This window comes from Spermophilus citellus (assembly GCF_964194105.1).
Source record: "Spermophilus citellus genome assembly, chromosome: 12".
Classification (NCBI taxonomy): domain Eukaryota; kingdom Metazoa; phylum Chordata; class Mammalia; order Rodentia; family Sciuridae; genus Spermophilus; species Spermophilus citellus.
This window is the reverse complement of record NC_138198.1, coordinates 125,730,835-125,757,575: the sequence shown is the minus strand read 5'-3', so window position 1 is coordinate 125,757,575 and position 26,741 is coordinate 125,730,835. Positions and strand designations below refer to the sequence as shown.

At 38.3% G+C, this 26,741-nt stretch overlaps 1 protein-coding gene across 2 annotated transcripts in view; it reads left to right on the top strand.

Moving 5' to 3' along the window:
• NETO1 (neuropilin and tolloid like 1) overlaps nt 1-26,741 on the top strand; it is a gene marked incomplete at both ends in the record, with an annotated part of 101,182 nt that overhangs the window by 61,864 nt on the left and 12,577 nt on the right. Inside the window, 3 exons of one of the 2 annotated variants that reach the window (XM_081263281.1) lie at nt 4,101-4,142; nt 4,261-4,388; nt 15,005-15,233. In XM_081263281.1, coding sequence (XP_081119407.1) covers nt 4,101-4,142; nt 4,261-4,388; nt 15,005-15,233 — 399 coding nt within the window. Of the gene's footprint in view, nt 1-4,100; nt 4,143-4,221; nt 4,389-15,004; nt 15,234-26,741 lie in introns of both variants that reach the window. The other variant, XM_081263280.1, reaches the window with a different exon arrangement.

The following is a 26,741-nucleotide window of genomic DNA, read 5'->3' as shown; positions in this document are numbered from 1 at the left end:
CTGTTTGCTTGTACCAACAACAATCTCATTCAATAAAATTGTTCTAAGAGTTGAGAAGCTGTCAAGTGCACACTGGCAAATACTTTTTCTTCATTTGAATTTTATTATTGGCAACAAATATTGTCAGTTGTTTTTCTTAAAAGTCAACAGATTAGTTTTATTCATTTTCAACAAAATGTCTGCCAAATACCCAAATCTGAATAACTTTGTCTTTTAAGCAGAAATGATGCTCCCTGAATAAAGCAAGCAATTTGGTTCACAATCAAAACAATTACGAAAGTGCTTTATCTTAAATAAACCACTATACAATTCAGCCTACAGCAACATGACTTATTCATAATCAATGTTTCATCCTACAAAAAATTAAGACATATATTCAAGACTTTAGATATTAAAATAGTTGTTGTGCCTCATCAAATAGATTTTAAATACAAGATTTTATCTTTTCTAACCCTGAAAATGCATGGTCTTGTGCCAGGGCATGGGCTGCTTCGGCTTGGTGCTGCTTTCCTGATGCATTACTAAGACACCACTACGTTGTTTTTTGCACCATCAATGCAAATGTAAACCCAGAAATTCTAGTAAAAGTCACAAGACTTGTGACTTAGCCAGCAATCTGAATATTTCTGCATAACTTGTATTTGTTGTCCAGCATGCACGTTAAGGATGACCTTCAGTGATTGGTCCAGATCAGCTAAAATAAGGAAGCCCAACTATGTCTGTACATCCATCCATTTTTAGACAAAAGTTAAGGTTGGAGAAAACATATCAATTCTGTTCTCTTGATTAAAGTAAAACATCAATCCATGAAGTATTGTCTGGTTGGAAGGGAGCAGTGTTCTGGGATTTTTTTTTTGTTCGTATTTATTCTGTGCGCAGTTAGCAATGGCAGCTGCAAATGACCTTATCTGTCTCACAGCTCTTTGTGTGTGCTCCTCAGCCAAAGCAATGCAATAGTTTACCCTAAAAGATATTTCAGTAACTTCCCCATTTTTCCTTGGAAAAGCAATAGTTGGCTTTTAAAGAGAAAAATATAGGAAAACCAGTATAAGTAAAGTAACTATTTTTCTATATACAGAGAATTACATTGAATTCAATAGTATTCACTGTGCATCTACCATGATGCAGGTCCTGAGGAGAGGGGATCAAGAGAGATAAGATCCCTGAAATAGGCAATTTTGTTATTGGCTGGTGGGAATGGGTGCTTGGTTAAAAAGTAAACAAAGGCAAAACAAATATAAAGTATACTAAAAACCAGGAAGAAAATAGAATCTGGGAGACAGCACTAGACTGGAGAGGATCATCAAGGAAAACCTTTCTGAGAATATAGTATTTGAGATGTCAACTGAAGAAGGAAAAGAGAGTCAGCTATGCATAACTTGCAGAAAGTCTTGAAGACAGAAGAAGGAGCAAGTTCAAAGTGCTGTGGATGAAACAATCTTGAGTGTCTGAAATATAAATGGGCAGTGTGAATGGAGGAGGAGAACAGGGCCCAGTGTCAAGGGGCTCTGTGGTCATGGACAGGGGCACAAGAAGAGGTGTGGTCTCATTCTAAGGGACATGGAAAGCCAGAGAGTACCATGACTGACTTGCATTTTTAAAAGTAGTTTTGTAGAGAATTGATTTTGAGAAACATCCAGGGGATAGAATGCTATTTTTTTAAGTCCAACTTTATTGTACATGTCCATAATAATTTGTCTTTGCCCCCAAATAACCCAGACAATCAATCAAACTTTATATTCTTAAATTGAATTTAGGCAGTTTCAAAATATTTTGGATTCTTTTGCTAGTCAAATAAGCCATTTATAATTGTGGTATTACTGGTGGTTAATATAAATGGAATTACAAAAACAAAATTTTCCTTATTAAAAAAAAAAACGACCAGTACTATCACTATTAATACAAAGACAAAAATAGATTTTCATTTCCCAGAACTGGCATTTCTCTCAACATTGTCTGGCATAAGTCATAAAAATGACAAATGTTAGCCTTCAAACTAGAAAATAGAATATGGACTACATTTTCACAAAAATTGTAGGAACAGCCGTGTACAGCTATTAGAAAGCTGTTAGAACAAAGACAAATGTTATAATAACATAGTTGATAATGAGTATTAATAATGAATGCAATTAAACAGTATTCTAAAAAGTAAAAAGGGTATAATGCATACCCAAAATTTAGATATCTGTGGTGGACAAAATCGATATTAAAATGAGGAAAATATGCATGGACTCTTTAAAACCAAAAAAATCCTTAATGGTATCAACACATAGGAGTAGTTTTATAGAAATCATTTTTTTCTTGCAGGGGTAGATATTAAATGAATATGTATTGAAAGAATAACAAATGATGTACTGGATTAGGGTATTAAAAAACTTCCATAAAGGAATTTCATGGTCTATATTATCTGTATGTCCTCACTTCTGAATAAACTAGCATTCTATTCCTTGGAAATTGCTTTCAGGTTTTTTTTTTTCCTTTTCTTTTTTCTCACTGAAGTAAAATAACTCTTCAAAATGGTCATACAAAGTAATTTGTTAGTTTCAAGAATTTAACTCTTGATTCCAAATTTATAATTCCATTTCAAGTGCTCTGTAATTAAGTGTGTTTAAATAGTTGATATAACCAGACTGTAGCATAGCTGATCCACACGGAGGTGTGTACAGATGGGTTCACATCACTGTTTGACATAACAAAAAGCAAACAAGAGCAAGAACATTGCTTCATGAAGACCATTAAACTGACATGGTCAGCACGCCTTAGAAGTTCAGCGTCTCTGTGAGCACAGAGACACATAGCTGCAGACTCAGATCTACGTGGACTTATGAAGTCCTATGATCTCATCAGTATCTAGACCTGGAAAGATTGGTGCCTTTTCTTATTGCATTCTTGGGTCATTTCTGAGCAGTGCCTCCCACAATATCTCCAACTGTCTAAGATTTCTATGTGAGTTTATACTATAATACCAGTAGCCCATTGCTTCACCACCATCTTTACATTGTACACAATGTATCTCCACCTGGAGATCATAGTCATTGACACCTTTAGCCACACACAGGGTGAAAGGAAATCCATTTCAAAGTAGCTAAGGTATAAAGACGTGTGTGGTTTCACAAAAACAAAAGCCCAGAGAAGATAGAATAGGTTAATACGGTGCTCAGTGGCATCCTAAAGGACCCAGGTTCCATGTCTCCATTGTGCTCCTCATCGGTTGGCACTTCTCCCAATGGCTCCTCTCCAGCTGAGAAGTTGGGCACTGTCCCTGATTGATTTCAGTGGTTCCTAAGTAAGGTGACCACAATGTGAGTCAGAAAAACTATGTGTCTTGTCTCAATGTGAGGAATACTTCCTCATAAGTCCTTTAACAGGCTTGCCTTTATATTTCCTGGGCTACAAACCTACCTTTAAAACAATTCCAGGAAATGGGAATGAGACCAACGTTTCTGAGGCTCATACTGAAGTGAGAGTCCTCTGAGACACATAAATGAGTAGAGAAGGACAGATACCTAAGCCAGGCAGGGACCACTGACAGGAGGAAGAGAGAGGGGGTGGATGTTGAGTTGACAAAGTAGGAATACTTTGAAAGCCAGCATGGCACCACATGAAGATTTGATGAACACAGAATAGTTCCGCTGCCAGAGGAGAGGTTCCTGCATCTTCAATCTTAATGTTGTGTTTCCAGTATTTCAGGTGAGAATTGTGTTTCAACAATTTATAGAATCAGTTGAATCAGACAAAAGAATCCTGTGTAGAGTTATGCAGCTGATCCAAACCTTGAGTTACCCATACCTGTGTCTTACGAAAGCATCTATTGTCTGATTATGGTGTTGCAGAGAATAAGTGAGATTTGTATTTCATGATTGGATGTATGAATGGCATTGGAGGATTTTTTTTAATGGCTTCTTTTGTACTGAGGGAAAAACAATAGTCATGCAACATCATATAAATTTAATATCAACATGAACTTTTAATTTTATCATTTAATTTCCCCTACAATGTTTTTTAGGCTGATTCCCGGGTGATTCGGTGGTAAATCCATCAACATCTTTGTTAGTGATAAATGCAGAATAGGACTAATTGTCTTTTTCTCGATTTTTAAGATCCTGACTTTGAGGACCTTGGAGTTTTGAAACCCTTACCAGGTTGGTAAAATAGATATTTAATAATGTTCAGAGGCCATTGTTTTCTGCTATAAAATATACTTTTGGTTTATTATTCAAGCTCCATTTCTGTGTGTTTGTTTGGCATCTTATCATTTAGCATGTGAGTTTGAGATGGGCGGCCCTGAAGGAATTGTGGAGTCCATACAAATTTTGAAGGAAGGCAAAGCTTCTGCCAGCGAGGCCGTGGATTGCAAGTGGTACATCCGAGCCCCTCCACGATCCAAGGTCAGTCTTAAGAGGAAACCTAGACCTGAAGATTGACTTGAGAATAGTCTAGAGTGGACATCTCTTTGAGGCAACTGGACATGCTGGACACGTCTCAGGATGCCATCACAGCTACCATTTTATTTTGATTTTGAAATGCAACCTATCTTCCCTTATCCAATGTAACTTTTCTGCATCATAATTTATAATATGGAGAAGGTGATGAAGGGATCACTTGATAACCCAACTGAGACAATAGTCTGAAGTAAGTCTACCTCTCCAAAACTTAGATTGAAGTGTTAGGCATGAGCTGGGGTACTAACCCTAATTACAGTTATGCTCTGAATGTCAGTATCTGCAGTTTATTTGTTAACTTAAACTAGTGGAGAAAAGGGTCAGGGATATAAAATCATGTGTCTCTGGCAAATAAAATTCAGGTGTGAAAAGGCTAGGACAATGGTGACGGGATTGAGGAGTGTTAGTACAGACCCTAGGTGAAAGTTCAGGCCCTCATGCTCCCAAAAGATCAGGCTGAGCCATGCATATGCCAATCAAAGGGACTAGCAATGGTGATCGGCGAGCTCTGGTCAGTGTGGCCAGGTGAGAGCCGATGTGGAGGACAGTGAACAAAACTTGTCTTCAAGCAACTGACAGAAACTTTAAGGCTTTTTAAAAAGGTGAAGAAAGGAAAGGTTTGGGGACTTGACTGACGGGGGCACTGGCACAGCAGGTGGAGTCTCGGTCAGGCCATGGGCTGGTTGGTAATCCTCTCAAGACGGTCATCATTGTTTGAAGGGCGGTTCAGTTCCCGTGATGAGATGTTTCCTCCTGCTAAGGGGCAGCCTCAATTTCCATCACGGGGTAATTGCTCCCACTGAATGATTAAAAAGGAAAATGGAGTCAGAGAGGAAAAAACAGAGTTAGTTAGATCAATAACTGGTCCCTCGTTCCAGAACTTGTGTCCATTGGAAAGGGACAGTCCCTCTGTGATTGCCTATTAAGCTCTTTGTGATGGTTAAGAGAAGATGTGCAGTCGATCTTACTAAGTCTTACAATTTTTTTCATGGTGCTGAAAGTCTAGACTCAATGTTGATCACCCCATTTTTGGCAATACATTCTAGAATGGCAGCCACTTGGGACACACTTCTTTAGGATAACCATATTCATCCTATTTATCTTCAGAAACATTGGGAATGGGTAGCTTCCATGGGTGTGAAGCTTTATTTTTTACTTTCCTCCTCCTTTTACTCTCATTCCTGTTACAGCAAAGCATTAAAAAAATACTGATTTATTAGATCCATACTTGACTATTTATTGAGTTTGAAACAGTTGATTATTTTATTAACGCCAATATGATAGAGAAATAATAAAGCCTCCTAAACCTGTCCTCTGGTGTTCACCTTCCTGCTTAAACAAATATGTGACAAAAAATTCCAAGCCACAAGATCAGGTCGCCCAGGTGTAGTTGAGTGTAAGTAAAGGAGGAAGAGGCACATACACCTGGTCAAAGGTGGAACCCATGGCACCAGGGTCTCCACTGAGCCAGGCGTGTCAGGCAGGCAGGAGGGCAGGCTCTTCAGGAAGAGGGAAGAGCATCCGGGAGGCCATGGAATCATGAGAATGAGCTTTTATGAATTAAAGAAATAGCATGCCATCTTATCAAAGCACCATGGTGGAGGGGCGGTGAATCAGGAAGCTGAAGGGCTCTGTGGGCACCCCCACCAAAGAATCTGGGCTCCATCTGGGTGCCTCAGTGATGTGGAAGAGGGGCAAAGCAGGGAAGTGTTGCGAGCAGGTTTACATTTTGAAACACAGTGTTTTCTGGAGAAGACAGGACGGGGCATATCACTGAGCAGGAAGCTGTGCTCCGACAGAACCCAGGCTGAGACCTGTCTGCTGGTAGACAACCACAGAAACACACGAAGGACAGGGCAAAGAATTTTGGATGGGATATTCAGGTTGAGGGGAAACCAAGAGTCGCCTTTGAGGGAGTGGACATCTCAGGAAACACCTGTGTCCTGCTCGTCCTGAGTCTCCCTGGGATCTGTCTGTAGGGTTTGTGTGTGCAGGAGAAGAGCAGCACTCTTCACCCACACCTCTGCTCCAGAGACCCGGGGACCCCTCTCCACCTTCCTGCTTTGACACCTGCAGTTCTATTTGCATCTGAGAAAATCTGTGAAAGAGTTAATTTCATTATGAAAAGAATATTTACTCCTCTGTTAAAATTTTATTCACTTAAAGCTCTTGGCATCATAAAGCCATAAATACCTACCTGGATTACCAGAGAGCTAGAGTGCATTTTATTATGACTTCTTACATGATTTATGAATTAACATGCAAGTACTTTCCACTTTTCCTAACCTCTATGAATGAAAGATTTTTAAGGCTTCTCACACGCAGGAAGTATGTGAGCAGCATCTCACTGCCTTAGCCCCTCAGTGCTGCCTTACGGGGAAGGTTTCCATGAGAGAGCAGATACACACCTCTTTCTCCCAGCTGGTAAATAGGCTGTCTTTTGTACACTCCCAGAACAACAATACCCAGTGTACCTGTCTGTTACAGAAGTTGGCATTCTGTGACCCAAAGGGGAAGCCGCCTGCAGAGCTGGACAAAGATGGCTCTATTGTGACAGGCTTTCTCTGCTAAATTAAAGGTTAGAGGACAGGAAGTGGCTTTGAATGCTGTGGAGAAAAGCAAGAACTGGAGATTACTGCCTATGTGGGTTTTCTATTTTTATGGAGCTCTTAGCAGTTTATGAGAATAAACTATCAAAGCACAAGTTAAACTTGAAATGGCTTGCTGTGAATATTTCAACAATACCTGGTTACTGAACCGTATTGCACAATGAAAGTGCTAAATAGCTTCCTTGAATTCCTTTAAAATTTAAGTGAGTTACATGATGCTTCTCAGGTTTTGATAAATAGAAAAGGTGATTTCTGGCATCTCCTTTATTTAGGAAAAGGAGTACAGATGATTCCCTTTAATTAGAATGTAATCTGTCCAGATTTCTTAGATTTTGAAAAACTAAAGCCGGAAAGAATATTGGCAACCAGTAACAAGGAAATCATTGAAGAGGTGACCTGTAGAAAATGTCTATCTCCCATACATACAAATGCTGAACAAGGGTGGTAGAAAGTATTATTTTGTCCAGTTTCAAATCTTCTCCAGATAAAAGCCAGCAGGGTGGAATAATGGGAGAATAAATCATGATAATAGTTGGAAACTCAATTCTGGGAGGGCTGGACCTTGGGTATCTGTTGTACCCTAATCTCAAGCAAAAGGTTTGGCATTCAGTTAAAACTCAAGGAAAGAATAAATGGATGAGCACTCAGAAGAAAGATACATTAGCAACCTTCAGATACCTGAAGGACGGGCATATGAAGAGGAGTAGACAATCTGCATGGATAAAGTACTGCAATTTCTTTGAATATTTGAAACTAGAGAAATGTAGCTATTAATTAAATGAAGAGAAGGTTTTTGCTTTAATAATGGAGATTAAATAATGAGATTCCAGAGGAGAAATCCAAGCAGAGTTTGGCAAGGACTTTGTATAATAATTAAAACTCAAATAATTTTTTGGCAGAGATAATATGAAAGTCTTCTCAAAACCAAAATCCCATGAATCTATGATAAGTGATTTGCTCAAATATTTGGCTAGTTAGTAACAGAACTGGCATTAGGTCAACGTCTCCTAACTCCTGGTGGAGTCTAATATCACAAAAGCCCACTATTGTGGGAAATGATAAAATTTGCTGAGACAGGAAAGGGAGATGGTGTCAAAAGACTTATAAAAGATGCGGTAAGGAGGTAACTAAATCAGTGAAGAGCCTTTTGGGAAAATAAAATTTTTATTATTTATCCATCCTTTAATACTTCAAATTAATTTTAACTTTTTACCTAATTAAAAACATTTTGAGGCGAGATACAATGGCACACACCTGTAATCCCAGCGTCTCAGGAGGGAGGCTGAGGTAGGAGAATCGAAAGTTCAAGGCCAGCCTCAGCAAAAGCCAGGTGCTAAGTAACTCAGTGAGACTTTGTCTCTAAATAAAATACAAAATAGGGCTGGGGATGTGGCTCAGTTGTTGAGTGCCCCTGAGTTCAATTGCTTGTACAAAAAAAAAGTGAATCAAATAATCTTAAAAACCTGACAAATATGTCTGTGGTCATTTAGAGTAAAGTTGTGTGACAGTGACTTTATAATGACAATGAATATTGGAGGCAGAATCTTAAGAGAGCACCCAAGATTTCAGACTTAACCCTGGAACTGAGAAGATGACAGAATACCACATGTCTGCTTATGATAAAGTGTCTGGCAAGGGGATTTGGGTGATCCATCAAGGCTACCAATCAGTTGATTTTGATCAAGAGGGAGATTTTCTAGGTGAGTCTTATCAAATCATATGAGCCTTTTAAAAAACATTGCTTTCTCTGATTTTGGGCAAAAGAGAAGCTAACCAGGTGACTCAGGAACCTTCTCCAGGAGGTAAAGAGCCATCAAGAAAACAGGCCCTCCCTCCTGAAGTTCAAGAAACTAGGATTTTAGCCTCAGAAAAGCACAGTCAAGCCTGGAGCACTTCTAAGCTATAAAACAGGGGGATAATAAATGGGTGTTGTTTAAACTGCTAAATTTGAGGTGATTTGTTATGGAGCAATAAAAAATTAATGCAATAGACTAAGGGTAATCACTGTAATGGATTACAATGAAAAGTAATACCAGTTCTGAAGATTGAGTTTGCCTTCAGTATTTCCAAAAATGAGAATAAAATTGGGCAAAGTGAAAGTCTTAGCAGGTTAGATAACTACCAACAAAAATGCTATGGCCCAGCTTGTTTTTAAGGAAATATTTTTGTATTATCAGATTTTAGGGGGAAACTCGGATGAACTTGAAATATTTTGACATGACTCTGGGCTTACATGAAAATTACTTTAATATTACTGCATCAAGGTCTGTGGTTGAGGTGTATGTATTTCCCATTTCAGGAAACAATACAATAGTTTGGTTTGTTATCCTCCAAATTCAAATGATATCTCACCTGAGATTGTAGATCTGGTATGTCCATCACAATTAAAACAGTAACCACAGAAGTCTTAGGTATGTGACTTTTAGAATATGGCTTTATTTATAAAGTATCCAGTGCTATTGAAGCCATTTGCAGCATTTCTCAAGCTGTGGAATATTTAATTCTGTATATTATGAAGAAAGCAGCTCTTCCAGGTCCTAGATAATCACCTCAATATTTCTTATTTGCATGTCATGATGACCGTGAGAGGAGGCATCAGGCTGAGCAGTTGGTATTAAATTCTGTTTGTCAATATATTACTTAGTATATTGTTGGATAGATTTATTTGCTTTGTGAGTAAAAACAAGTATTCTGCCTTCCATGTTAGTGTGACTTGAAAAACAGATATTTCTAGAACTGGCTAATATTCTGGTTTCCCACGTCGTGTTCAATAAATCATCTTGTCAGCTCCAACTTTTTTTGATTGATTAAAAAGAATGCATCAAAATGATTCACTGAGAAGAGATTGTAATCTGACGATTTTACTAGAGTTATATATTATTCTGTTTATCATTTTCTCTTTTCTTTAGCAGAGCAATTGAAGAGTTTTCTATTATCTGCTACCTTAAATAATTCTTTCCCTTGGCATTATTATGGCACAAGAGCTAAGCTGAGGAGATAGTTGCTCCAATCTCGACACAGGGAGGGATTTCACATGACTTATAGGAGAGCTAGTGAGGGACACTTGATCACCTCTTCTGGATGATGGAATCCAGCCTTTGCACTGACAGCTCTGGACAAGGACAGCCAATAACCTACTAGCTTGTTTTATTTCTTCTTCTATATGATATAAAAACTGAAGTCCAGAAAAAGCATAAAATGCTTCAGAAGTGATTATATAAAATCTAGTGATGGTAATTGTTCACATCCTCTATAAATAGTGCTCTACTTACTAAGAATGCCCTTTAAATATAGGAAGTACTTCCATGCAGTCATTGCACTTCATGTACAAATGCCAGTCAGTTACCTCGTAAAAAATATGGAGACTCTCCATTGCTGTCAGGAACCAAACATGCTAACTGACTTTCTAACTGTGGTGCTATTCTTATAAGAATTTATTTTTTTATTATTATTTTTGGTACCAAGCATTGAACCCAGGGGCACTTAACCACTGAACTACATTACTGGCCTTTTTTTTTTTTTTTTTTTTTTTGTATTTTACTTAGAGACAAGGTCTCACTAAGTTGCTGAGGCTGGCTTTTAACTTGCAATCCTCCTACCTCAGCTTCCTGAGCTACTGGGATTACAGGCATTGCACCACTGTGCCTGGCAAATAATTCTATTTTTAAAGAATTGTAATACAATCATCAATTTTGAAGGAACACATTTCTGATCTATGAATTTCTTTTATGTTTTGACAGTCAACATGTTTCTTAGATCCTTTAGGAAAATGGAAATGCTTTGCTTTGCTTGCTTGTTTATTTCTCTTTGATTACTTATTTTCGCTGCAGCTTATTGTCTTTAAGAGTCTAGCTTTCTTCCTGGAATCTCCATCTTGAGCTTCCTTCTTTATGAGGCTGCTCACATAGTGAGACCAGGAGCAGTGATGTGCCAGGCAGAGTTGTTCTAAAATCAAGCCATTGTTTAAGGGCCTGAGCCATTTTGGAAAAATTTGTTAATTTTTCTAAACTCATTTTTCTAAACTCATTTTTCTTCATCTTAATGGTTAAGCTCAGTAGCTATTGGTTAGGGAACTGAGTGAAGTGGTGCACTGTCAGGAGCTGCTGCCAACATACCAAGCAAACTTTCTATTCTTAATAATACATTAGAATTTCAAGCTATATTGTACAGCAGAATAAGAAACTTGAAGTAATTGTTCAGACACATTAGGCTTGGAAACATCAGGTGTGTTTTATTCTTTATTTAGTGAAATTATTTCCTTACGAATTTTTCCTTCAAACAATTATTTCAAGTGTCTTTCCTTCTATGGGCATAGTGTTTGGTTTTCATAACTTTCAGAACTATTGAGAGGATGATTAGTTTGTACTGCCCTTCAGAGAGTGAATAGACTGCCTTCCTACCCGTGGGTGTTCATCTTTGTGATAAGTTTGTATGTTTTCAGTTGAAATTGTGTTTTCTTTTGAGAGGTGAGAAACTATGTTGCATACTATTTTAGAATGTAATGTACTTATTTAACTTTATTTTTCATTTAAAATTTTTGTTATCTTAGATGAGTACCTAAACTTTAGCTTTTATTTTTATTGTATTTTCATTTGTTTACAGTTAGTCAGAAGAAGGCAAGGTATTGTGGCAAAATGCTTAATCCAGGATTGAGGATTTTCATCCTATTCTAGGCCTCACGTTACTATGTTTATATACCTGGTGCAAGTTATTGTGTCTTCTTTGCTTCATGTTTCTAGTAAGATCATCAGGTAGGGTGGGGGGCTTCCTTTTAAAGAATCTGCCTGGATATTTGACACACAGAGAGCAGTGATTGGCAACAACTTGGATGCTAACATTTTTTTGGATGCATGCTTCCTTAAACTAGACATCACAGGAATTCTCCAGATTGTTTCAGGAGCTTAGTACCGTGTTGGAAAAATAGAGGATAAATGGGCCATGCAAGTAATATTTGCACTCGTAATGGAATAACATAAAGCATCAACCCAGGCATGAGGACAGTGCGGGCTTTCTTGGCATGTGTATGTCACGTGGCTGCAGCAGTAGCAGTTGATTCAAATGCATCATCACAGTATTGGAACTTCATGACGGCCTCCAGCCCAAGTATTTTGATTGCCTAGATGCAGAAACCTTGCAGCAGAGCAGCATGCCCTGGAGCTCCAGGGTTCTCCACTGATGCTCATTTTCATTGAATTCTTCGTATTTCTCTGTTTTGTTCTTCGTCCCAAAGTTATGTTATGACAGTCTCACTAGGATGTCAAAATACATTTCCAGCTTCCTGAAAGACTGCACATGTTTGTTTTTTATATACTTCATTATTCTTTAGATCTGTACCATACCTTGTTTTGATCATTATTTCAAATAATTTCCTACTATATAATAAAATGATGATTCCAGATAATTATTATTTTTAGCACTTAAAACAAATATCTGGCTTATAGATTCCCAACAAATAGTTGATTAATGCTAAAATGAAAACAGTTTAGAAAAATGGATTTCTAATTATTTAATTATTTGCAGGTATGTACATTCTCAAACATTTTTTTCTCTTTTAATTAAAAAAAAATTTTTTTGTTTGTTTGCTTATTACTGAGCATTGAACCAGGGGTGCTTCACCACTGGGCCACATCTTCAGCCCCTTTTTGAATTTTTCTTTTGAGATAGTATCTCACTAAATTGGTTGGGGCTTTCGTAACTTGCTGAGGCTGGTTTTGAACATGTCATTCTCTTGCCCCAGCTTCCTAAATCCCTGGGATTAAGCCACCCCACCCAGCTTAAAAGTTTTTAAGTGGTACATTTTAATTATACATAATATAGGACTTCATTGTTACATATTATCCCATGCACATAACAAAAGTTGACCAAATTATGTTCTGTGGATTCCAGAACTTTTGTGGAATGTTTAATATTTTCAAAACATGGTTTAAGGCTTTATACTTTACTTTTTAAAGTATAAAGCACTGCCCCATCTTTTCATGAGCACATAGTTTAGCAGAAGGAATATATCAGCTGTAATTTCAGTTTAATGTACATTCAAAATCACACTGTAGCATAGAGGGTGTTGAGAAAGGCTGTGCTAGGGTTAGGGAGTAGTCATCACAAAAAATTCCAAACCAAACATGCAGCAACTGAACTAGACCATGACGACACCGGAAGAGGCTGGCAGAAGGTCGTGGTGTACGGTATAAACTAACATCGTGTACAAATAGGATGACATTGTAACAAATAAATGTAATTTGAGGACATAAGAAGGAGAGCAAATTTGCCACTTTATGGTTTTTAAATATTTTTATTTTAAACCAGTTCAAGATTGTGACTAAAGAGTTGTGATTATTAGATTAATTACTTAGAAATATAGTGGGGTAAGCTTGGGTTTGGGTATAGACTGGAGGGTCTGTACCTGCAAACATCCAGGCTCTGTGGCATGCTGTATTCAGGTGTCATCTGTTGTGGACCAAAAACAGTGGTTTTGAAGGTGAACTTAGCAGGGGCTGGTGCCTAATTTTACAAGAACATTGAGTACAAAAGACCATCTCTATTAATTGAGATACAGGAATTTAAAATTGAGAGTGGACATATCAGATTTGAGGGAAAGTTCTCATGAGATTCAATGTTTACATAATAAAGAAAAATGAACTCAGGAGGATGAAAGATATGCATTTTTAATGTAATGCATATTTTATTTTCTATTCATGCAACATCAAGAGAAACAGATGTAAAACAAAGTAGCCTATAGATAAGCATGTTAAAACACAGAGCCAAGCCCTTGGGGGATCCTGTGTGAAGGCTGCCATTCATTCCAGAACCATCTGAGTACCCCTCCCATTGTGCCTAGGCTTTTTAGTCTGGCTTTTCTTTCTTCATACAATCCCCACAGTTTGACGTGGTTTCCTGGTGTCATGACCCGATGGACACATGGGTCAGCACTGGCCTTCCTCCTGCTGGCCACCATTGCAGGCACAAGGCCTTGGATTGTGTCTGGGGCCAAGTAAGAGGCCAACCTGTGGAGACTGCAGAATGGATGATGAATGAACAAACAGCTCCTTAAAGACTTATCTCTGGTTGAAACAGTTGCTTGTGATTCTGAATAAGTATTGGTATGGAATCCAATAGTGTCTGTAGATCAAGAATCAGTGTGTCTGAATCAATGTGGCATGTGGAAGGACGTGGACTGGGTGTGAGACAGAGCTCACTACTACCTTCCAGTTTACACCTTCAGAGTCTGAGTTTCCACATCTGAATAAGATAGGATAGGAGCTACTGATGGAATTGTTGGGAGTTTTAAAATGTAGCATACAACATAGGTCAGAAGTGCTTTAGGTCACACGTGCTTTTTTCTCATTGTTAAATTAATGTTTATTTATGTGGATTTAGCTTAATGCTTTGACTCCAAGTATGGTGAAAATGGTGTAGACTAGCTTTGCCATTTTTAATTTACAATATACTCCACATCAAAAATGAAGCAGGATAGTCATGTTAAATAATGTCAACCCCCTGAAATCAGAGACTTTTGATACCATTTTTGTTTTCCTTTAATAATTAACAAATTGTTTCTTTCCATATATTTTTTGGAAGTAAAAGGAAGCTATGGAATTTTAACAAGAATGTGTCAGGAATATTTAAAACATTTTTCTAACCAAAGCAAAGTGTATAAGTTTGCAAAACTAATAAGTGATTCCAAATAAGTTATGAAAATAGATAAGGATCATTTGGGTAAAAATACTCAGTTAAGGAAAATGATACGTTTAAGTAAAAAAAAAAGATAATAATATTGAAAAAAATTATTCAACACAATTTGTTCTTGCTTGTACATCTTCTTGCTCTCCACTGGGGGAAAATAATAAGACTGATTGCAATCAAGACTGTCTTGTGAGCCTGAAAGAGAAAGGAAGTTCTGGTACTTTCTGATCTACATTTTTGAAATGAAGAAATGTTTTTATCTTTGTTTTACAGATTTACTTACGGTTCTTAGATTATGAGATGCAGAATTCAAATGAATGCAAAAGAAACTTTGTGGCTGTGTACGATGGAAGCAGTTCTGTGGAGGATTTAAAAGCTAAGTTCTGCAGCACTGTGGCTAATGACGTGATGCTCCGCACTGGTCTGGGGGTGATCCGCATGTGGGCAGATGAGGGTAGTCGAAACAGCCGATTCCAGATGCTCTTCACATCTTTTCAAGAACGTAAGATTCTCTGCACTTAACTGTATGTCCTTCAAATATGTCATATGATGCTAGTCTCATAACCCGGTAATAGTGTTTTCTTCACGCAGTCTGAGCACAGCAGGGTGTTCTCTAAGAAGTGGCTAAATCACTGAGATTTCTTTGGTTTTGATCTAGTGGCCAAAGAGTGACACGTTACATTCTGATGACTTATTTTGGCATATGCATCATGGCCTTGCTTGTGAGAGTTACCTATACAATGGGGAAATGATGGATCTTGTTTATCTTTGGTTTAGCTCTTGCGAAGCATGCGGAACTGCAGCAGCAGCTTCTGATGAAGTCTGAGTTTAAATCTTAAAAACCTGCATAAAAATATTTGGTAGGTTCACTTTAGTAAGCTTCTCTTGCAGTCCCATTTATTTAAAATAGGTTTGTGATTACAGAGTCACAATTAAAGCATGGAAAGAGAGGGAATTGCTTCAAAAATCAGCAAATAGAAAAAGCTTCATAAAAAGGTCAACAATGACACCATAGGTGATACTCAAAGTTAGCCTCTGCAGCAATGTTAGAAACTTATATCCTAAGAAATAGTGAATTGTATCAATAGACATGTTTGCAACATCTCAGAAACCCTGAGAATTTCATATTTTACAAGGTTCTGTAAATCAAAAAGAATCCTGATAAATTCAGCTTTCAAGAATCGCTACCTTTTATTTCAAAACCATACACTTGTTTAAATAAAAAAGACAATACAATGCTGATGAGATTTCACAGTTTTTTATTATGGTCAGTGCACAATGGCCCCTGGACAGCACATTTTCTTTTCTTTCTTTTGCAACCCAGAGCTTCACATTCCCTAGGCAAGTGCTCTATCACTGAGCTACATCCTCAGCCTCAAAAAAAAAAAAATATATATATATATATATATATATACACACACACATACACACACACATACACACACATGCATTTTAATTCACAAGAATTAAATGTATTAGACAATTCTTTTATATAACTAATAAATAATTTTGGTTTTAAATTTCCCACTAGTTGCCCAGTGGAGACCTTCACGAGGTTAGAACCACTAAATGTCACTCAATCTTCTTAAATCTTGGTACCATCCTCCAGTTGATCAATGTCCTTCCAAATGTGATGTCAGATTCCAACATCATGTTGTAAACCATGGAGCTGAGGAATATATTAGAGTTAGTGCATCTTTATTTCAGTAGGTATTTGAAACCGTATTGACTTTTTCTGGACTACAATATGAAGGAGTTCATCCTACAGTATAACAGTTTAATATCTTCCTACAGATTGCTCTGCAAATTTAATTAATGGTACCTTTGGTGAAGGTTTAGGATTATGTCTACTTTAAATTATTTTAGTTTGCATTTGTGATAAGATACACAATCACATAAAATATACCTTCTTAACCATTTTTTGAAGTTTAATAAATATTTTCTTTATTTCTTTAAAGTGGCAGATACAATTGTATATATTTATCATTTGCACCATGATGGTTTGAAGCATATATACATTGTGAAAAGATTCAATCTAGCTAATAGTAATGTATCTTGTTCTTGAATACTGCTGGTAGCAAGTATTGATTTTACCACAAAAACTATGTGATATATATATATATATATATATATATATATATATATATATATATATAGAGAGAGAGAGAGAGAGAGAGAGAGAGAGAGAGAGGCTATATTTGGCCACTCCATAGGGTCCTTTATTTGTTCAATATTCTTCCCCATTTTGGACAATACCATTTTAATTAAATTTAAATGACAAAAATATGGAAGGCAATCTAATATGTTAGATGACATACATATTCTAGATTTTTTAAATATCATGAAAAATCTGGAATTATTATCAGAGTTGTATTTTTAAATGCATTAGGCTTAAAATGAAAAATATATTATTATATTTTAAAAATCAACCAAACAAGAGCATGGAGGAATCTTGACTCTTAAGATTTAAAGATTCATTTAGATTCAATATGAGCCAAACTATATAGACAGAAATCATATTAAGCTGTGTATTAAGGAAATGCAATAATTATGCAAAATGTGGGATCATGGAAGTTGCCTGGTCAAAATGGAAGAGGTGCCGTCTGTTCTTTTCTGGGTTTTCTCGAGGAGAGTAGTCAACTGGAGGAAGCTGACGAAGATGGGAAACCAGCAGGGTCATGACAAACGCCAGAAAGAAGGTGTGCTCCTCTTGGGCTCTGTGTTGTGGTTCACAGTGTGATAGCTACACAGACGCGTGCTCCGGCATGTGGATCAACGCCTAAGGTCAGATCAGTGTTGGACGGTCACAGGGAGCTACTGAGCACAACTAGAGGGGAGCTGCCTAGGTCACGTGAGCTGCGAGCTAGAAGAACTGCATGGGTGCCTGTTAGGAGGCTGCGGATAGTGACTCAGCCTGGAAATGGACGGTCAACTGGCATCCAGCATGACTGGTCTACTACTTTGTTCAGTACTACAACAAAAAAACACTAGCATCTGTGGTTCTTTTTAACTCTACAATAGATTATTAAATTCTATGAATCTTTAGTGGCCTACATATATAAGAAATGGCAAATTGATACCACACCACATGTAGGTGTGATCAACGTCCTTCCCCACGTGATGTCAGGTTCCAACAGCATGTTGTGAACCATGTTTTCACTTCTGGAGCTGAGTAATATGTTAGAGTTAGTGCATCTTTATTTCAGTAGGTATTTGAAACTGTATTAACATTTTCTGATATATCTGTTGGCTCTGAAAGATTAAATCGTCTCTGGGAGTCAATCCAGTATTGGTGAGTGAACCAGTGTGTTCTTCCTGCCTAGGGGAAAAGAGCCCCTGGCCCTTGATGTGCCTGTACAGTGGATGGATAAATGACCACTAGAGTTGGGGAGAGTTAGATGGCGTTCTCGTGATCACCTTGTACAGTTACAGTAAGCCTCCACCACAACCTTCGCGCACCCCCAGTGTCATGCTGACCGTCCTTCTTCCCCAAATGCCCATATTGGAGATCTAATCACCAGTGGGAGACTTTAGGTACTTGGGAGACTATTCAGTTATGAGGACAGATCCCTCGTGAAAGGGGTTTGTGCCTTGATGAAAGGTCTCAGCTGCTTTGGCTCTTCTTCCAAGCTGTGTAGCACAGTGAGGAGCTCCAACTGTGAGCCAGGAAAGGGGCACTGACCAGACAAAAGGCTGCGTGAGCCTTGATCTTGGACTTCCAGCCCCCAGAACTGTGAGCTCTGTTGTTGATGAGCTGTGGCATGTAGCTGTAGCATCCTGAATAGATTAGGGTGTTTGAAGTGCTTTTTTTTTTTTTAATCATGATGTTTTGTTTCTGTTTCATTGGCTAAAATCATACAAAATTCTACCATTACATGAAACAAACATGGAATCATGGGTAATAAACTATGTGGGCATAGACCAGGTCCTTATTCATTGAAATCAAGTTATTTCCTGATATTTGAGGGCTCAGGGTTTCAGAGGTCTTAGACCATAGCAGGCCGGCTCCATTCCTCAGGACTTGAGGTGAGGCTGAGCATCATGGCGGGGGAGCATAGCAGAGGGAAGAAGCTCACATCATATCCGGAAGCAGAGAGAGACTCCACTTGCCAGAAACAAATATATACCCAAAGCCACACCCCAGTTTCTACCTCCCCCAGCCACACCCTACCACTTCAGTTACCACTCAGTTAATCCCTATCAGGGAATTAATTCACTGATTGGGTTAAGATTCTTATAACGCAATCAGTCATTCCTCCTCTGAAACTTCATGCATCATTTCACACGTGAGCTTTTGGGGGACACCTCACATCCGAACCATAGCAGTTCATAACTGCATCTGGTGCTGGCAGAGCCCCAAGGTCATAAAGGGCATCACATGGTAAGAAATGGCTCAGTGTGTGTGAATGTCTACCCTCTGGTCTCTCCCCTCTTCTATAGTTACCAGGATTTAATCTAATCTGATGATTTTATCCATTCCTAACCATTTCTCAAAGACTTTACTTCTAAAATCCATAGTCAGATTCAATTTCCACCCTCTTAATACTTCCAAGTGGGATTTTAACTCCTGAGTCCTGTAGGGGGTCACAAACCCCATTCAAACCATAGACATAACTATACAAATTCTGTGCTTATATCATATAATATATAATTGCATACATAATATAATATAGCAAATAATAATATAGATAATACTTAATCTATGTTTTTGTCATTTCAAAATCCATATATGGAGACTTTCACCCCCCTGAGATGGTGGGACCTCTGTGAGGTGATCATTTCAGGGGGACAGAGCCCTTGGAAATGGGGTTGTCCCGTGACAGAAGAGCCCAAGGGAGACCATTTAGCCCTCTGCCATGTGAGGTTGGAGTGAGAAGACAGGAATCTATGAGAGCACCCCCTCACTTCACTGATACCAAATTTGTTGTGCCTGGATCTTGAACTTGAAACCCCAGCACTGTAAGAAATGAAATTCTGTGGATCATAACCACCTGGTTCATGGCATTTTGTTACAGTGGCTGTACTGTAACAAACATGGGTGCATAGGAGCAGTCTGAGCTCCCGTGGTCAGATGTGTTTTAAGGAACCTGAAGGGTAAAGCCTAGACTGCCCGCCCAGATGGTGGGAAATTGGACTCTCGGGGCCTGTGAGGCCCAGAGGGCAGTTCAGATCTGTTGTCAGAAACTGAAAGAAAGAGAATCCCTGGTCTATAGTGACAGAAAGCTCAGGATAATCATGTCTTGCCAGGATGCTGCCAACCAAGGTTGTGATCATGGACTGCACAGGAAGTCACTGCCCAGTAAGGTGCCAAAATGTCAACTGGGTTCTTCATGCTGCTTATGGTACATGTGAGAGGGGACAAATAAATCAAAGGAAGAACAATTAGACCAAAAGTGTATTTGAACAAAATTGTTTTGAAAACGCCCACCATCCATGGTAGTAAAAGTGTTTGCTGAAAGTATGACTTAGAGAAAAGACGGAATTTGTGGCTGTACAGGCTTTGCTAAGCCATTGGAAGCATCAAAGCGCACAGTATTCAGCAACAAAATTGTGCTTTGAAGAGGTTAAATTGTGCCTCGACATCAAAGTAGCAGGCTTCCAGAAGGATGAAGGGTACAGACTTCTGGCCTTCACAGCGGGAGTCCAGAGAAAGGACCATTTCAAAGTGATTTATAGGGTGGTTTCATTTAATGCAGCAAAACTCCCTGAATCTCACGCAAGGCCTACAAGGTTCTTAAGAAAATCATTTCAGCAGAAACACTGTCAACTTGGATTGAAAGGGACAGAGAAGCAAAAGAAAAGGTTGTCAGAACCCCAAAATGAAGCAATCTGATAAGAATACTCAGCTGCATATATATTTTACATTGCATGAGAGAACTCAGCAGAGCCAGGAGCTACAGAAGGGTGATTCTTGGACCTTAAAACATACTCAAGAAAAATCAACATTTCCCCTCATGGATTTCAAAAGGATGGTAACCTAGTTACTCCTCTTTGCCTCTATTTTCCCTTTGAACCGGAATTTTAAACCTGCCCCCTACAATGTGCTGGGAATTTGGGGGCCAGAGATCTTGTCTCTTTGGTTTCCTGTGCCCACACATGGAGAGAAACTTCCCCTGGGCTTTCAGAATCCTCAAGAATCACCCCCAGAAATCTCATCAAAGGGTTTTGAAAATTTAGATGACAAGGTTTCCAACTTCAAGCCAATGGGTTTTATATCACATTTTGGGCTTTGAGTCAATGGGTCACAGAATGATATTCATGGGAACCTTGGGCAAAGGCAAATGTATGATGAAGCACTGGCAGCCAGAGAAGAATGATGGGAATTCTCTCAGGACCCCAACATTTCTAACCCTGGTTGTACAAACTTTGGTCTTTCCCTTGGATACAGAATCTGTGGAAGTAACGGGTGATTTCTCTATGATCATGTTATGTTATATGACAAAAGTGATATTGCACATGGAGGTAAAGTCCCTAATCAGTTGATTTTACATGAATCTAAAAGGAAACCATCTTAGTGGGTCTGGCCTAACCAAATATTCCCACTTAAAAGAAGTTCTGAAACCCAGGAATGGAAGAAATCAGAAAGATTCCGCGCACTGTAGCACCTGTTCCTGCTGGCCACAGAGGAACAAACTGTCACATAGAAGACCTGGGCAGGGAGTTACAGGTGGTATTCTAGAGCTTAGGATCCTTCAGTTGGAAATCAGCAAGAAAGCACGTAGCCCTGTCCTATAAATCCAAAGTACTGAGTTCCCCCAGCACCATGAAGTCGAAGAAGCCCATCTGCTTACCTGAGAACCCAACCCAAGCACACACCTTGACATTAAACTGTACGGCCCTAAGAAAGAACTCATCTAAGTCCCACCCAGACGTGTGACATGAACAAGGGCATGATAACAAATGGTTGTTGTTTTAAGACAGTAATTTTGTGGTACTTTAGAACTCAGTCATAAAAACCAACATATTCCTATTGCAATGATGTGGATTTTTAATGATATAAGTGTCAATCTTAACATATTACATAAAACATTAATTTATTACTGATTATGAATATATTACTAATTCTAAATTTGGTAGTTTATGAACCCTGGCAAAAAATAATTATACAAAAGCAAGGAAAAATAACTACTCCAACATCAGTTGACCCTAAAAATTGAGTGACTACCACTATCTTCTGAGCCTAAGCATCAGTGATTTTTCATTGTGTTATTCCTATTTGCACTTTTGCTGTGTAAACAATTGAGCACTCAGAAGTTGATGCATACAGCTGAGTAAGATGGTTGCTTTTCCTAAACGTGCTACTGAACCACACTCATTCAAATTCAACTCAAGGGTGTGACTCACTGCACAGAATCTTCATTTATATCTGGTATTCTGTTCTGCACCTCCCACCACACATTTCCTCATTGACTTTAGTAATTACCCAATAAAACTTTTTATTCTGCAAAGCTGAATTCCTGCTAGCAGAGTGTTTTTCTCAGCACTTGTCTGTATTAGTTGGATCCTTGATCTTCTGCAGGTGATGGGTTATGATTTCAGCCCTCAGTTTTATTATATTTTCCTGTCTAGAACATGGTATAGCCTTCCATCTGGGTCTTGTTTACAAAGTTGGCATTCTGTCCTGGATAGTGCTTGTTTCTAATGTTGAAATAACTAAGTAAAACCCAATAAACTAAATTTGATGGATCTTAAACAAGAAAGAATTACAGATGATAACTTTAAATGTCAGTGAGTTGGTTCACCATGTTCAGTGGCACTTTGAGAATATGCACCAAATATGCTGACAATAAAATGGAGTGAAAGATTGATTTACAGAGAAAGAGCAAATGATCAGTTGTCTAGGAAGCAAAAATGCACATGATAATGTCAAATCATGATGCCATTGCCTGCTCATGTGCCGAGTTATTAACAAAGGGATGGGATGCCCAATTGGTAGGAGGCAGGGCAAGGTGAAAGCCAATATGCTGCTGGGAGGAAAAGGAAAGTGTTCTGAAGGGCGGTGTAAAACTAGGCCACAGAATTGCAGAACACAGAGCAGACCAAGATGGGTCTCACCTCATCCTCTAGGCTAGTAACCTCTGAAAGTATGGACTATGTGACGGGTGTGTTTGAAATAATGGGAAAAAATGGAAAATGCTAAGTGGTTTGGCTCAGTGGTCCTAGGAGCACACGTAGACTTCATTGTTAAGGTGATGGGGTGGGTGAAAGCTGGCCTAAAACTGTACCGAAACAAGCCACTAAGAGCATGTAGAAATAAACACACATGTCATCACCAATATACCATAAATATTTGGGATCCATATTTAGTATATAGCACCTGTTCAACACATAACACATTTGCAGAGGACAATGAAATTAAGATATCAATAGTAATTATTTTTAGGTTATAATGGTTTCTTTAATCTTTCTTTTTTTCTGCTTTTTGGGATATTTATATTGTTTTGTTAATAGATATGAAATCAAGATCTAATTGGAGGTATTAAGTCTGGGAAAATAAGACTATACATACTATTTTCTAAACTGAGATGATTAATACTCATCTATGTTTTCAGAAAACAAGCGATCAATACAGTTTTAGTTATGCTGATAGCTAAGGGTATGTCATTGCTGTCTAATGATCTATTATCTCAGACTAAAACAACCACTGTGAATCCACCACAATAGACATTTTCCAGTTTGTCATCTGACATATGCATTCAACCAAGTACCTGGGGATGAGTTCCTTGGTTAAGCCCTGCAGTGTGCAACCTCCCAAGACACTAGAGCCTCAGCACTTGCCTCCCACTTGATTCTGAGTGAACATACCCTTGAATTCACCTCCACATTGTAAAGACAGAAAGATGTTACCCTGGGCACATTTCACAGCCAGTCCCAATGTGGATTGTCAGAGACTCCTGGTTGACAGCAGCTGTCCTCCCAAGTGGAGGTCCATTCCTACTTTTCCATTTCTGGCGGCCACTTCCCCTCCTTGCTGTGTGGACAGCAGCCCTACCTCTGCAGAAGGCTGGCCAGTCAATGCTCTGACCACCGGAGCTGCCGGCCCTTGCTATTCACGGTGCATCAGACTCCTACTGTAGTTGTAACGCAGTGTTCAAACAACAGTTCCGTTTACTATCTGCCACCTGGAGGGTTGTAGGGAAAGAAGGTCCCCTACATTTTTCCAGGGCTGTATCCTTGGCCCATGCCACTTCTTCAGGACCAGCAGCACAGCACCATGCATAATTCTGTTCTCTGTTACACCACCTCTGTCTCAGTCGCCTTCTCTCTCCCTCTCTGTCTACTGATTACACTGACCCACCTGGATGATCCAGGGAAGTCTCTCCACCTGGAAGGCCTTAATTTCTTTGCACCTGTGCAGGTTTTTGGACACAGACTGTAATCTTCAAAGGCTCTGATAATTAACATGGGGGACACCTAGGGAGAGGGCATTGCTCAATTAACCACAGTAGGTTTGATATTTCTCTTCTACTTTTTTCTTATTAACAAATGAGCTGTTTGTCTGAAATTATGGGAAGACTAATTAGGTAATCTTGAAGCTCGATTGTATACAATGCCAATTGATAACAGTGCATCTGAACACATGTCCACCTCACAACTATTAAGTTCTCATCTATATAAAGAAATTATTATTATTATTATTTAATTTTATTGTTTTACACAAATGGAGCACAACTTTTCATTTCTCTGTTTGTACATGATACAGAGTCACACCTTTCGTGCAATCATACTCATACATAGGGGTAATGATGTCCGTCTCATTCTACCATCTTCTTTCCCACACACTCCCCTTCTGCTCCACCCAAAGTACCTCCATTCTTCTCTTGCCCCCTGACCATTAGGAAATTATTTTTAAATTAATTATTTTATTACTACAGAAATATCCTCAAAATGGAAATGTGCTCCAAAGATCAATATAATTTACATTGATATAAATTGAATATGTGTTTGGAATTTTAAAGTGAATATGTGTTTAGAAGTTTAAAACTAATGCTCACTATTTTTCAGAAACAAAATTATAAATTATCTTTTAAAAACTTGTTTTGTTATTTAAAAATAAATCCATAATAAGATGACAAGAATTGTAAGAGCATGTGCTCAGGGACAGCCAATTAGTTCTGCCCCTTTGTTATATGTAATGACTAGACTTTAGACTTCTAATCCCTTTTCAAAAAAAATGGGGAAACATCACAGTGATGGGTAAAGTTTTGAATACATGTGTCGGGAACTGAGCAAACAGCCAATAGAAGGTGGCTGATATCTCCCTGTAAGCAGGATCATAGCAACCTGAAACCTTGATAGTTAACACTCCTCACTTTCAAATGCAATGAGGCTATTAAGCTAAGGAAAGTGGTGAAAGTATATCATCTGCCAGGCACCACCCTCTTTCCTTTCTTCCCTCTCTCCTCTATCTTCTTCTTTTTTCACCTTTTTACACTTTTCTTTCAGCCCAATCATACCATAAAAGAAAACACCTGTCAAAGTATTTTAAATTTGAAATGTATTCTTGATGGATTTTTATTTTTGACATGGTTACTCCAATCCCTGAAAAAAAGTCTTATGTGTTTATTCACATAGTTTAATGAATCACATAACATTAAAGTCAATTCATTCTAGTGACTTGTTAGATCAAAACAATCACATTAATTTAAACAACCTAGCTCCTGTGTTTCTTCTCTGAAGAGCTCAGCCTGTGGGGCCTTCGCTGAAGGTTCCCTGGCCATGCGGCCTGCTGTGGTGGGTCAAGCCACCCCGTGAACAAACATGAAGGCAGCTGGCTTCCTGTGATTTTGGGAAGGATCCATTGGGATAATATGTATGATCTCTCTGATTCAGGTTCTGCAGCCGCTGTAGTTCACATCCATCACTGAAACTACACACTATAGGTTTGCTCCATGGAGACAGAAAATGAGTATCTTGATTCATTAGCACATGAAGTACAGAATCATCACCAGCTCCAGGGTCTGTGGTCTTTATTTACCACAAGTTCCCTTTTTGGATTTTGGCATGTTTATGAATGAAACCAAGTAGGGTACCTTTATAAAAACAATATGTCTAAATGAACCAAGTGTTGCCTACATGCATAAAACAGCCACCTAAACGAACCCTGGACCTGGAGTCCCAGGCCTAATAATAATCAGAGTGCAGACTCAAAGTAATTCAGGATCTCCTCATTGTAATTGCAGCATCTAATTGCTCAAAATGAATAAATCATTGTGCACCTGACCCAAGGCAGAGATGATAGTATAAAAATATACAGTAATTTCTTGGAATGAAAAAGGAATAGATAACTCGTGATGTGGTTCACACCATGTGTCCGGAAAGAAATTGTCCCTATCTGCAGAATATAATTTTCACATAAAATGTCTTTCTGTTTTCTTAAAATAATATCTTTTAAAATAGCAGGAATGCATGGTTGAGGAGGAATCTAATAATTGTATTTGAGATTAAACTCAAGTTCTTGAACAGAATGTCCCATATTTAAAAAAGGAGAGTAAGATGTAACTTACTTGAAAATGCTGAATATTTTTGATGATTACTCTAGTCACAGCATTTTGGGAACAGGTATTGATTTTTTCAAAACAAACATGAAAATAATGCAGGACATGAAGAGAAGATGCACAAATCTATTTTGACCTCAAATTTCTTCAGCATTTTTCAAATAGAATGTCATTTCTTGTATCTAGGCAGCATAAGGGCCACATGAAGGTTAAAATATGGTGGCAGGGGAAATTTTTCCATTTATTTTAGGGAAAAAAACCAAACATTTGTTTTGGGGGGCAATGCTGAGGCCTGATATACTTTATACTTTCTAACAATTTTGCTCCTATAATTAAAATACCACAGTTAAAATGGCAATTAAAGCAAAATAAACATTTTCAATCCAGTCTTGAAGTTTCAAAAGTGCATACTGAATTGATTACTTATCATTACCATCTCTGATGTTTCAGTTCTTTTCCTCCATCAACTTTGTCAGGAAAAGCTTGAAATTCCTTAGAAATCAAAGCCACTG